This window comes from Brachionichthys hirsutus, chromosome 2 (assembly GCF_040956055.1).
Source record: "Brachionichthys hirsutus isolate HB-005 chromosome 2, CSIRO-AGI_Bhir_v1, whole genome shotgun sequence".
Lineage (NCBI taxonomy): Eukaryota > Metazoa > Chordata > Actinopteri > Lophiiformes > Brachionichthyidae > Brachionichthys > Brachionichthys hirsutus.
The window spans coordinates 10201349-10214841 of NC_090898.1; the positions used below are offsets into that span (position 1 = coordinate 10201349).

Genomic DNA, 13493 nt, shown 5'->3' on the forward strand with positions numbered 1-13493 from the left:
TACCTGCTGTAGAAATGCCTTTCCCGCACCGTGTGTGTGTGTGTGGTGTTAGGATCTGATCATGCCACTTTTAAATCTATAAATCGCACGCTTCTCAGTTAAGTTGCATTTCATTTATTGTAAATATTTTGCTATCTGTCATTATGTCTGCCTCACTGTAGTTCAATCTGCTATATATGTCAATCTGTAATATACATATATAGCTCTAAATTGTGGCTCCTGGAAAGACTTACAGACCCCAAAAGCACAGCAAAAAACCCCACGGAGAGAAAGCATGGATCCTCTGAGTCTTGGTAGCAGGAGGAGAGGAGGACTAAGGAAAGAGGAACTGAGATAAAGCCTGTGGTGAACTTGGCAATCTTTCCTCAGCAAAATCTGAAAAAGCTGAGAAGTTGCGATGTCAGTGACAGTTTTATTCCAAGCAAGGAATTCCAGTTCAATTTGGAAGAGGCTTATGGAAGTCAGAGCAGGGAACAACAGGGAGGCAGTCTGAGGGATGAGATATGTTTCATGTGGGATCAGAAAGAGAGGTTTCCTTTAGATTCATGTGAAACTACAGCATGTGTGTGGTTAGCAACATATTTAGGCATGTGTGTAGAAGATAGCACATCATTATATGCACCATACACATACACTTTGCCTTCTAGAAAAATAGGATGACACATGTATGATGCAGGGTGTAATTGCCTTAATGGCCCTTTTTTTACCAGCAGGGTTTTGCTTCAACTTAAATGGATAAGTTCCCGCATTTGGGGATGATGAAAGATGCACTTTGACTCTGTGTAATAATCTCTCTTGCCTGTGGGATGACTTCTGCGTTAAACACAGTGTACTTTCATTGGGCCACACGGAATGCGCACACATCCCAATGTTAATGGCTGTGCTGTTGTTCCTTCAGCTGTGGGCATTCAGATGAAACTGGAGTTCTTTCAGAAGAAATTCTGGACCGCCAGCAGACAGGTATACATCCGTCATGAAAGGAAAAGTTCAAAACATTGCACCCTTTAATGTCTAAAAACAGTAACTTGATGCACTTTTTCAGAAAAAAAAGAATATTTCTGTATTTATCTGTTACTTTATACTTTGTGTGTGTGTGTGTGTGTGTGCCCATACAATTATAAAGACAAACTAGATAGGCGCTCGGGCCTAAAAACATTTTATATATTTATTTTCTTTCATTTTTTACAGTGTGCAGCATTAGATGGGAAATGCTCCATAAGCTGCGATGATGAGGTTGGTCAGCTCCTTTTTGTCGATCAAACAGTCCATAATTAGGTCAGTTTTATTTCTTACAATTGTTTTCAATTTAACAGGACATTAACTGCTACCTCATTGATAACAACGGCTTCATTCTGGTAGCAGAGGACTACACACTGGTAAGTCATTAACACACATACATAGAGCCAGATGGGGCAAGATATTCCATAATACAGTAGTAAAATTTGAAGTACAAACAAACATAAGAAAATAGTCATATTTGATTTAAGGGTAACTTTCAGGACACTCAAGGTCATCTTACAGATACCACAATAAAAAAGAAAAATATATCAGGAAAATAGTAAGAGCATATGCAATAAAACCTAAAAAAATCAACACAAGGTCAACAGCTATGATCACACAGAATGGACAAGTTTTAAAATGTGTGATTTTAGGTAGGATTTGAAAGTGGGAAGAAAATCTATTTCACGGATGGTTTGTGGGAGAGAGCTCCAGAGACGAGGGGCTGAACGACTAACAATCTCTGGACCCGCATAGATGATAGAGAAACACGGCGGAGGAAGAGTGAAGAGTTCAGGAGGATGTGTCGGAGGAAGGAGGGTAGAGAGTTGCCTATTGTAATGCGCGTTGTTGCTTAGACTGCTCACAGGGAGACATCATGCTGCCCTCTCCTCGGCTTAGTCGTCACCAGACATGCTGTCACTCTGGTTTTGACTCATTTAGAAGCCAGTCCAAGGGCAGCCACTGCCCTTCCTTTCCTCTGCATGCCCTTCTCGTGCATCATTCATTAGCTCTTTGCTCATTGTTTGATTTTAATTTTGGAGGTGACGAAACATTTAGGGCTCCACTCGCCGAGTTGGTTCATCTCCTCTTTGCCGTGTGGTGAACACGCCTTCAGCGTGAGGTGACTTTGATGCGATTCGGCACAATGTTCCCTCCCAGGCGTGACCTTTTTTTAGGTAGCTTCACGCAGATTTTAGGATTTCTTTTGAGATGCAATTCATTGCCTCCAAGGTCTTGAGGACATCAAGATGTCGAGTCATATGTCTGACATGGTTGACGGATGCTAATGGTTTGATAGCGTCACTTGGCTGGAACCGGTTTGGACAGGCAGGTGAGGAGCGGACTAGGACTTTTTGATATTCTTGAATCTTAGTGGTTTTGAATCATGTTACTTGGTATGTGGAAACAAAATGATTAACAGAACACCACAAACATTTTAGTAATTAAAATTTGGTGGATGTTTTCGATATGGGCAGGGATTTCTGGCTTAACGTCACCCACTTACAAGGTGCATGGCAAATGGAAAGATACGAAAAGTGTCAAAAAATGCAGCAACACTCGACGTGACATCAACGGCTATAAATAGGAGAGAGAGGGGCGCAGAGGCCTCTCGTTAAATCCAAAGATGAGGTGGTCGTTCGTTGTGATTATAATCAGAAACCGATCCCATGTGGCTGTGCAGCATCGCCGGGTCATGTTTGTTTGAAAATGACAGGCTGTTGGAAACATTATATGGGGGGGGGGGGGGGGTATGTCATTGGTTGTTCTGTCCATAGAAAGGCTTTAAGCATGTTTGCATCACAGATTTTTCTCATGGGCATTTAGTGTAACAGAAGGGACAACCCCTCAGATCCTTTAGTAAAGTCAGGTGCCTGCATATATCTTGGTATCATCCCTTTTGAACCAGACTTTGTAAGTGTCTCCTTTTCTAGGAGCTTTATGAATGCATAGTTTGTTTTACACTTAGATTTGTTACAGATTTTATTGCAAAAATCAAAACCTTATTCCTCAGACTGGAAATTTTTTTGGAGAAGCAGAAGGAGCGGTAATGAGTAAGCTTCTACAGATGGGCTCGTTCAAGAGGTAAGTATTTCAAACAGGATGTGTGTTTGGGCTGTGTGTGTGTGTATCCAGTACTTATATGTGCTAGCACAAGTGTAGGTAAGAGTGTAAGTGTGTCGACACATGTGTGTGTAAATATATGTGCATAATATAAGACCAGCCATGAGAGCATGTCTCCCTTTGTGCTGACAGCTGCTAAGTTGGCCAATAGTGTTGAGCTATTCAGCGCTGAACTCTAACCCCTCGCTCAGCAGAGTCCTCCGTTAGGGGATTACAGCAAATCTTTTCCTGAAACGAAGGAACAAGGAGAAACACACACACGTATATTCATGCGTATACTTCTTACTGTTGATCTGTCTCTTGGAAAATGGCAGCAGCACTGGGTGGTGACTATCTGCAATTAATTTTAAGATTTATCCCAGAATGGCAGACACAGAGAGAAGCACAATATAGTTCCACCGTGTAGTCGACTACTCTGGTGTAATAATTGTATGATCTTCAGAGAACTTTGCTCAGCAAAAGTTAAATTTACATTTGGACAGTAGCTCAAAAACCCATTTCTGAAATTGCATCAGTACTGCACCCAGCATTTAGTTCTGCCTTCAGGATGTGGGTGAGAAGACTTCAGCCGTGCTTGTCTCTCTCAGTACATAAAAATCCCGGGTGACAAATCGTGGCACAAAAAGACAACCACGCCTGTTTACCGTATGGATGAACCTCAAAAGCTGACGGCGAAAGATTTAGAGGCCCACAAAAAACAAAGAATACTACAAAAGAAAATCTCTCTAAAAATAAAAGCAAAGCCATTAAGGCTCATGCATTGCATCCACATCCATGTAGTGTTGTCACACATATGTGCAAAAATGCATTCTTAGTCATGCACAGAAATGAACTTGGTCTATTATGTGGCCGGGCTTAGTGCTAAATGGTTCCTGGCGGTGTGCTTGACTTGTGTGTCACCAGTGCTGCGACTGAGGTTTACAGTGCCTGGGGCTGCGGATAGACTGGGTCCACTCAGACGTCACAGGTTCACACACAAAGGAGTGTCAAGTACATTGGAATTTATCCACAGGCTATTGAAAGACTGCCCATTGTGTGTGTGTGTGTGTGTGTGTGTGTGTGTGAGAGAGAGAAATCCCTTCAATAACCTCACCCAGACAGACCCAGACCTCACACCCTCAGGGGCTACTTAAGCCCTTAAATCCTCTGATATACCCGCAATATCCCTGAATCATCTACACGCACGCACACACACCGTCCTACATCACTTTAAGGAACCTCCTGGGAAGCTCTCAGCTTTCAGTTCCTTTCCTTTTTCCATTCTCGCCACATCCATCTAATATATTATCCGTAGGTAAAGCGGCAGTTATAGCAGAGGTGGGATCTTTCCTTCCTGCTCCCACACAGCAGTCCAAACGGCCTCGCCTGCATGTCATAGCAGAGATAGAATGTGATTCTAGGCGTGATTCTGAGCTGTATATTCCCCGCAAACATATTATTATTATTAAATCTGTAAAAACAATCTGTCTGTCTTGAACTCACATTTTCTCTTATTGTCTCGCTCTCAATCGTCTTTCTCTGACTTTAATCTACTCAGAGTCACACTGTATGACTATCAAGCTCTGTGCTGGGTCTATTCAGAGAGGAGCGACAGTGGACACACACTTTTGGATGTGAGTACTGTTTTTACACACACTGTGTAACCTATATATATATTTACTGTTCTTAATGTTGTGTCACTATTCTGTCCCTGTTTCCTCCTCAGCCTTACTTTGCTTTCTTCTCAGCCATGAAGTGGATCCTGACTGAGCTTGTCATGTAAGGCCCATGTGTTGTGTGTGTGTGTGAGAGGGGGTCTTCTGGTCTGTATGTAGCAGCACACGTTTGCTGCATACATGTATGGTGACCTCTCCTGTCAGATTAGATTAACTGCCTGTTGGAGATTATAGATTAACTGTACGTTTGTTTGCGAGCTCCTCCACATGTATGTTGATGTGATCAGCAGTGATCATGAGCTGTAATGGCTACCTGATGTTTCCTGCTGGGCGAGTGATTGTCTGTTGTGGTTGTGGCGTCTACCCCGGTGGTCTGTTGTTGCTATCAGTGTATCATGGGAGAGATGAATCCTTAATGCTAATTTAGCCGCCTGTAGCAAAGTAAATTTTCCATGCTTGATTTTCTTGGACTAGATTTCAAATCACAACATAAACGTCTGCATGAGTTATCCGACTTATCCGTTATATCTAAATTTAAAAAATGGCTCAAAACCTTCTAAATTGCCTTTTTATATTAAAATTATAGCACATGTAATACAAACATATAATATAGTAAGCCCTAAACAGTGGCGTCTGTAAATAGGAAATGCTAATGTGACATTCTACTTACCAGTATTTGACATTATATTACATCTTAGTTTTGGTTAGAGTACTTTTCTTTTTGATATTAGGCATTTATTTGTCAAATATGTATGCCACAAGCACTTAAAGGAAGTGGTTTAAAATAAACAATTACTACTAGTATCTATTGTTGCTGCGGAACATTTATCATACGTGAAAAAATGCGGTCAAGGGTAAATATCCTCAGGGTTGATGTGTATGTTACATGGATGTCTCCTCCTTATTCAGATTCATGGTGGAGTTTAACTTGTACAGCTGGTGGCACGCTGACCTCACAGCTAAAGGTAGGAACACACCAGTGCTCAGCCTCTTCTCCCACTTTCTACAAAAGATTTAAGATTCAAAATAAAATGGAATTAAAGATCCAAAACATCTGTAACAAATGGATACAAAGCCTTTAAGTACTGCTGCTCCAGTGGAGCTGCTCTGTGGCCAGCAGATTAATGGGCAGCTCATTGGTGTCACTTTCTAACTGAGTGTGTGTGTGTGTGTGTGTGTGAAATTAATGAATAACCATAAATAAGTAGGATTACCACAATAAAAATAACAATAAGAAACAATCCCCTTAGCCACAGCTAATATTTCATAATGGGATGCAGATATGTGAAAAAAAAATTTAAAATTCAGAGATTAAAGTTAATCTTTGATATAAAGTTCCCTGCTGATATTTGCTTGTTGAATGTTCGCCAGAATTACAGTAAAACAAGCTTTATTTCGAGACTTTTATGAAGTGTTTTTTGAGGGAAGTTTGTAAGTCACTATAATTGCTCGGCGAAGATGTTGCCAATAATGAAAACTGTATGAAGAGCATTTAAGAATTGCCTGCAATATTCACCAGTATTTGGTAGCAACTGGAAAAAAATATATTTTGTAGCATAAGGCAACAGATAAATAAACAAGGAATATATACAAAAGAGGGGTTAAAACATTTCCACGATATTACTGATCACAAGTGAAACAAAGTTCTGAATGCAAATGCATTATGCTGAGCTGTGATATTGAGTTTCAGTCCAAACCCCAAACTTATAAATCCTAACAGTTCAGTCTAGTGTTATGATTAGCTTTGAGTTGGTTGACAGAGGACACGTTATCTGTCAGCCGTAGAATTCTGGTCTGGAAGAAGGTTTTCGTAGCATTTTGGAGCCGCTCGGTCAGGGAGATATTTTATCCCGGTAAAGAGGAAATCTAATGAATTTCTAAAGGAATAATGCAAAGATGAGAGCACACTGAATCATAACTGATTCCATCCGGATTCAGATCTCAATGAGACTGCCTGTTTAAAAAGAGGATTACAATTTAAAAGATAAAGCAATGCCTAAGTTCTCATGAAAGAAAGTTCATGGCGTCCCGAGTAAACAACCAGCATTCTCTGCTCTGACCTTCTGTCTTCATCTTCACTATCCACCCTCCGTTTCCTCCTCTGCGTCAGTGTGACCGCTGGAGCAGCATGAGGAGGCACAGTCCAAACCCTAAAATAAAAATGGCAGAACATAAGATTACCTCAAGTGACCTCGGTTTGAGGGAGGGTGTGTGTGTGTGTGCGTGTGCGTGGGTTTGCATGTGTGACTGTCTGTTTGCGTGTCATCACATTTGTAATTGTTTGTGCATCGGTGGGTTATGCTTGATGGTTTTATTTGATATTGAAACCTTGATGTGTGTTGCATTAGTCATGGGTCGAAGCCATACCCTCATTGTATCTGAAAAAAATCATTTTCTTTTTCTCTGTTTCACTTCTTCCGTACATTTAATTTAATATTTAATTTCTTTCTTCTACAAAAGTATACACACTTTTGCACAAAGTACTGACAGGAAACGAGTACTGCGATGCATTTTTGTTTCATGTTGTGTTGAAACGTGTTAGAAATTAAAGCCTGACCAAGCAGCATCATATTCTTGTATCAATTCGAGCCAAAACTAATATTGAATTTCTTCATGCGTTAATGTGAGAGAGGGGGAAGAAAGCGAGAATGAACCACAAAGCGAAACTACTGGTATATAAAATGCTATCCTCGCACACGCTTATCCCAAATCGTGTGAGGCTGAGCATCGCTGCTTGGCAAGCAGCTGAGACAATTTCACAGCTCAGTAGCCTCGGGTCTTAGCAGGACTTTCTGTATCTTTTTACAATAGAGACACAGGCCTGTCACACGCAGCTGAAACGTCCCAATTTTGCAGTCAGTAACCCAATCTACACCGCCTCTCGACCTGAACTAATCCTAGATGTTTATGCATACTGTAGGCTGCATTTCTCACATGCATGACATTTGATGCCGTGCACTTGATGAAGTGATGATTAATCTGGTCTAATTTACAAATCTGTCATATTCATTTAAAAATACCATGTTTTTAAAATTAAACATTTCAGTACATATTTGGATTATAATAGTCCCCTTTTAAATAAACACACATTTAAAATATTGTGCCACGGACCGGATTTTGCCTCCCTCTCCTTTCCTTTCTGTAGAACTGTTTGAAACCTCTGGGTGGCAGGAGAGTTTAAGCAACACTTCACAAATCGCTGGCCTAGATTTATACAGTACAAGAACCGTCCTTGCCTCAGGAATTGTGCTACTTTTTCTGCAAATTCGCAAACTCGTTAATTACAATTACAATTTAAGAAACATGCTCTGTGGCTTTCTCGCCCAATTTCTTTCTTTTTTTTCTTCCTTTCTTCACATTTTTGCTTTCTTCAGCTGAGAGAATGGGTCGGACCATGCAGGTGCCATGTGACACAGAGTACCCGGCCTTCATCTCCGAAAGAACCATCAAAGAGAACACAGGCAGCCTTGAATGCAATGGCTGCATCAAGTATGAGACACACACATACACACATGTGTGAACATCAACAGCAGTCTGAATATATGTTTGTTGTTAAATGAAACACATGCTACATCAGCCGCATGGTTCCATAAAACAAAGAGAAATATAATTATCCAATCAACTCGTCTTTTTGCTTTTTTATAGCTTTTATCCATTTAATCCCCAATAATAAGGACCACATTTTATTCATTTCTTGTCTGATGAATACTTTTTATTCAGGCAATCCATCAGACACAACACAGAGACACTCTCTTCTCAGGCAGTTTGAAAGACGAGGCATTAAGCGATGAGCGAGAGCGGTGGAAAAAGGGCTTCCTTTAAAAAATGAGTGTGGTCCCCATTAAGAATTTGGGCTTTTCTGTCAGGCAATTGTGGGGTGTTCTCTAGATCCCTCCAATAGACCCTTCATTGCTCCCAGCTGTGGAACTGCCAGGGAAGCTCAGAGCCCTATTTTTTATTTATTTTGTTTTGTTTATTGTGTGTGTGTGTGTGTGTGTGCGCACATGTTTTTTCATGTTTTCCTTGTGTTCTGCTGCTGGTACCACCCCATAAGGTCAGCAGGGAAACCACTGCCCTGGGTGCACGGAGTAAAATGTGGTTGGTGATGCAGTCACATCCCAATTGCACACACTGTATACCCCCACCCGCACCCCCACACACTTACCGCTGCCTGCACACACGTGACAGAAGCCTGCTTCAGAGAAGAATGGCCTCATCTTGAACGACGACGCCACTGCTGTGCTCTGACCGACATGTCCCCTTTAAATAAATCTCTTTAATAGCACAATGAATTTGACAAAGTAAAATGGGAGTTTTTATTTCAGTTATGTGGAATTTTATTGCTCATATTAGTAATAGAGGATATTGGTGATAAACATCTGTTTTAAATTACAGGCTGACTGAGACCTTTCTCATATTTTCATAGAGACACATGCGTGTGCTTTATGCTCTTGGAAACCCCAAGTCTTACCTTTAAAATCTCCCTTTACGTTCCCTTAACTGTTGGTGTGTGTGTGTGTGTGTGGGGGGGTCTGCCCAATATATCTGGCATGGCAGATGTATTGCCAGCTTCCCTGGACTGGAATGTGTCTCATGTCAAACAAGAGAAGGTCATCAATGGCACGATTAGCGACAAAACTCACAGCCATATATCCTTCTTCCACCACAGGCTGTTTTTCATCCCAGATGAGCAATGTCCTGTAAAGAGAGCCATGAGCTACAGCTGTAGTGCTTAACTTGCAACTGCGTTTTCGTCTGCGGGATATTCAAGAAATATGTCTGTTTTTCCCAAGTGTCAGTAATAATTGTGTTGCTGCTAACCTAACATTTATTGTTGTAACTCTCGGTGTGCTAAAGTTCAGGTTTTATTTAGCATTTAACCAGAAAAAGGGGCTTTTTATAAAATACAGGGAAATAATTACAGTATTATTAGTGTAATAATTTTGAAAACCTGTTAAATTAACTTCTAATAATAGGTAATCCCCTTCTGACACATGAGATTTCCAAACATATTTTCAGCTTTCCCTTTTTTCATTGCTCATGTTACTCAACCAAGACCTACTTATAAGTCTTTTAGATGCACTTATATCAACAGCTGCTGGAAGTTAGGAATCACCTCAACATTTCAAGTAGAAGCCCACCACATGTACAGTAATTTGCATCTTGGGTTGATGTAAAATGTGTATAAAGGATTGAAAATGGAATAGTGGGCTAATGGTGTCCATTATCCTTAATCTAATAGCAGAAACAAGGTCAGATGACAGCGTTGTGTTTAAAACCAACCAGTCTGTTTGTTGAGCTTTTACTGGCACAACATAATGAATTATTAAATGCTAAATTACTTGCTGTAATGGACGGTCACATTTCCAAACTGTGAAGAAATGAATTTCTGACAACCATACAGTGCATCCAGTTATGGTTATGGCCCAGACATGCAATGATTCAATCATTGGAAAAATGCGAACATTCTCAGCAGGACACACAAAAATACCCAAATGCATTTAGCCAAAGCTTACCACAGAATGATTTCACCATGAAAGTAGGAAGACTTTGCTACTGGTCTGCATCAAAAAACTAATGCATGTGTTATGCACAATGTATTATGAAATATTTTCATCTTAGCTGGAACCCTTCAAGTGAGCATCAATGCAGCCAGCACTAGAGAGAGATAAAACACTTTCCTTCCTGATGAAAATGTTTAGATAATCATTGATCATTTTTATCAGATGGTGCGATACGTCATGTCAAAACTTTAAAAGGAAAAGTATTCAGTTATCTTTTCTTTGTGTATCAGTTTATCCTTGAAACATATCTCGACTTCTCTTTCATTGATCTTTTCTCAAACAAACATATAAAGGTCTGTGATGTCCATTTCTCAGCCAACCAAAAGTAACTGCACTAGGACACCATGAGAGGAAGAAGGCACAAGATGGCATGCATGAATGTGCATGAATGTGTATTGTGCACGTGCTGAAAATTTCAATGGGTACTTGTGTGTTTGTGTGTGCACATGTGGTGCACGTCTCCCTTTCTCACTGCCTGGTATTGAAAGTGAGCAGCTGTGCCATTGGGATGTGTTTCAGTCTCTCCTCCAAGAGCATTGTCTCTGCACTGTAACAACGGGCTCGGCTGGACTGACCCGGCTCTGCAGGGGTGAGCCTCCATTATGAAACATCGGTAGACTAACTGACTCTGATTGGACCTGGCTTGGCCTATTTGCTGGGCTGGTTTGGTTGGGTTTGGTTAGTCACGGTGGGATAACGGTTTTAGGGTGCGGTGGATTGGTGCTACTCAGAGATTGGAAACTGCTGTTAGATTAATTTGGTCATAGTATTGAATTATTAGGGCTGGATATGCTCATGATACTTCATGTGCTTTCATAAATCAGGTCTCCCCTTCATCTCAGTTTCTCCTTTAATAGGGTTTATAAAGTTAACTCGTGCAGAGTTCCTGCATATGTTTGTGTGTTCAGTCACGTGTGCATGTTATCGTACTCGCTAAATCCGCCAGCTGCAGCAGAGGAGAGGGTGGAAAAGGCGCAGGAGATAAAGAAAGAAAGGGTGACAGAAAAAAAGAGATCATCTTTACGACTTTGCTTCTTCATAAAGCTCATCCACGGTGATAAATCACAGGCAGGAGAGCGAGGCGAGGCCCGAGCGCTCAGGCCAGTTAAACACAACCATGGGAAGCCGTGAGCGTGAAAGTGTGGCTCGCATTTGTCTGCCTTTGGATTGTTTGACATTTGCCAACACTTTGCTGGTGCTTTGGGTAGGATCTCAGAGAGGCAAAAGAGAAGGAATTAAGGAAGTGCAGAGGAAGAGCGGGTGGAGTGAAGTATGTGTGTGTCTGTTGGTGTTGCTCTGTCCGTCACTGTATGTCTATTGACAGCTGGCAGTGAGACAAGCCATCATCCTGACATGCATCCTGTGCAGTCCCTTCAGTGCATCTTCCCTCAGCCAGGAGAGAACACGAGCACTTGTAACACAAATCGTCTAACACACATGGAAGTTTACATCACATCAGTGTACCTTGTTGACTTGCCAATTTGACATTCTCTTCCTCCTTTTGCTCTTCTCCTTCCTCATCTTTTTGTTTCTGGCTGTGTGTGTGATTGACAGGTCCTTTGTGATCCAGCAGATCCCCAGCAGCAATCTCTTCATGGTGGTGGTGGACAACAAGTGTGACTGCAGCATGTTTGAGCCAATCACCATGGACCCTGTTGAAATCATGTATATCCTTCACTGACCAAAGACTTGTGAAGATGAATTTAGCAATTGGTGCATGTAAAACCTTCACATTCTTGACAGAAAACTCACTCTGAATCAGATAAATGAAGGAATTAATGTTTTTTTTTTGAGGGTGACGCGCGGTCTTTCCAGTAAGACTGACCCAACCCCAGTGAGAAAAATAACAGTATTACTTGCTTATGTTTTTAAAGCAGCAGTCTACTCTCTTGTGCTTGTCACATTACTAGAGCCACAGTGTATCCTTCACTGTAAGACCAGATCTGGTGGAAAGTCTTTGAGACAGTTTTCTATTTAAGGTCTGTGAATGTGTGTATGTGTGTGCGCCCCATAAGTGATACTGATCAATAGTAGACACTGCTTAGATGAGTCGAACATGTTAACTGCTGTTGATTTTGTTGTAGGTCGCGTGCTGTACCGTAAAGCAACTACACTTCATGCGTTGCTCAGTTTACTTTCATTCTCTTTGTTGTGCTTCTGCATCCTTAGCATCTTCCCAATGTGCACTGAAAGTCACACAACAAGATGAATTAGGAGCACACCCTGCAGAGGAAGCACATTGTTATTTCTTTAACTTCAGCTGCACATAATGAATCACTGAAGTGTGAGAGGTTGAAGATACAGAAAGACAGGAGGCGCCCAGATACCTGTCACCCTTTTCACTCAGAGGTATCTGCTCCGCTCGCACACACACAAACATTCTGAATCCCAGAGTAGTTTTTTCATTCTTTGTGAGTTATTAAACATTCCATATCTGTCGAAATCTTACCCATCTCCCTCAATAGGAGAACTCAATGGAGTGTGGAGAAGCTGTGGATCTCGCCCCATCTCTCGCAGTAACGCTGCTCTGCATCCTGCTGGCGTTGTTCCATAGGTGACCAGAGCTGGCTATGCCTCTCCACCCAGAACATGAGTTGGATCGGCTTAGGTCGGCATGCAAAAGAATCGCAACAATGGCGTAGAGCAAAATGCTCCTACCCCTAGATATCTGCCCAATTCCAATTAGCCACCTGCAAAGCCCTAGTCTGGAGGTGTGTCTGTACAAGGCACGTGTTAAAGGATTGACAATTGCTAGCTATTATAGGTGCTAAGCGAAGCAGCGATCATTAGGGTGATTTAGCAATACCACATGAGCTGCATACAGGGGTGTTCTGGGGGAAACAGTATTAATGCTAGCAATGCACATAGTATCTTAAAAACTCCATGAGCGGTCACGCTGACATTCACAAAACCGTGCTCAGTCTTTTCAGGTTGCATCTGAGGGCTGGGTTCTGTAGCTGGGTTTGGAACTGGGCATTTTGAGCCACTTAACACCTTTGTGGCAAAAGACAGTTGCACCTTCCACTGGCCCACTCTGAATTTTCACAGACAAAGAGTCTGAGAATAGAAAAATGTAAAAAATAATAATAATAATAATAATAATTCAGATGATGATTATATGTCTGGGGTTGTAATAAAAAGTGTTTGTTGG

The 13493-nt window shown here is 41.4% G+C and overlaps 1 protein-coding gene across 1 annotated transcript in view; it reads left to right on the forward strand.

Annotated features, from left to right (window-relative positions):
• Positions 1-12900, forward strand: part of cacna2d3a (calcium channel, voltage-dependent, alpha 2/delta subunit 3a) — a 73298-nt gene extending 60398 nt beyond the window's left edge. The window contains exons 27-37 of the mRNA XM_068753052.1: positions 899-960; positions 1189-1233; positions 1314-1376; positions 3014-3084; positions 4661-4736; positions 4829-4881; positions 5688-5743; positions 8153-8267; positions 11897-12009; positions 12609-12691; positions 12808-12900. Of these exons, the coding sequence (XP_068609153.1) occupies positions 899-960; positions 1189-1233; positions 1314-1376; positions 3014-3084; positions 4661-4736; positions 4829-4881; positions 5688-5743; positions 8153-8267; positions 11897-12009; positions 12609-12691; positions 12808-12900 (830 nt within the window). The remainder of the gene's footprint in view (positions 1-898; positions 961-1188; positions 1234-1313; positions 1377-3013; positions 3085-4660; positions 4737-4828; positions 4882-5687; positions 5744-8152; positions 8268-11896; positions 12010-12608; positions 12692-12807) is intronic.
• Positions 12901-13493: the final 593 nt, after the last annotated feature.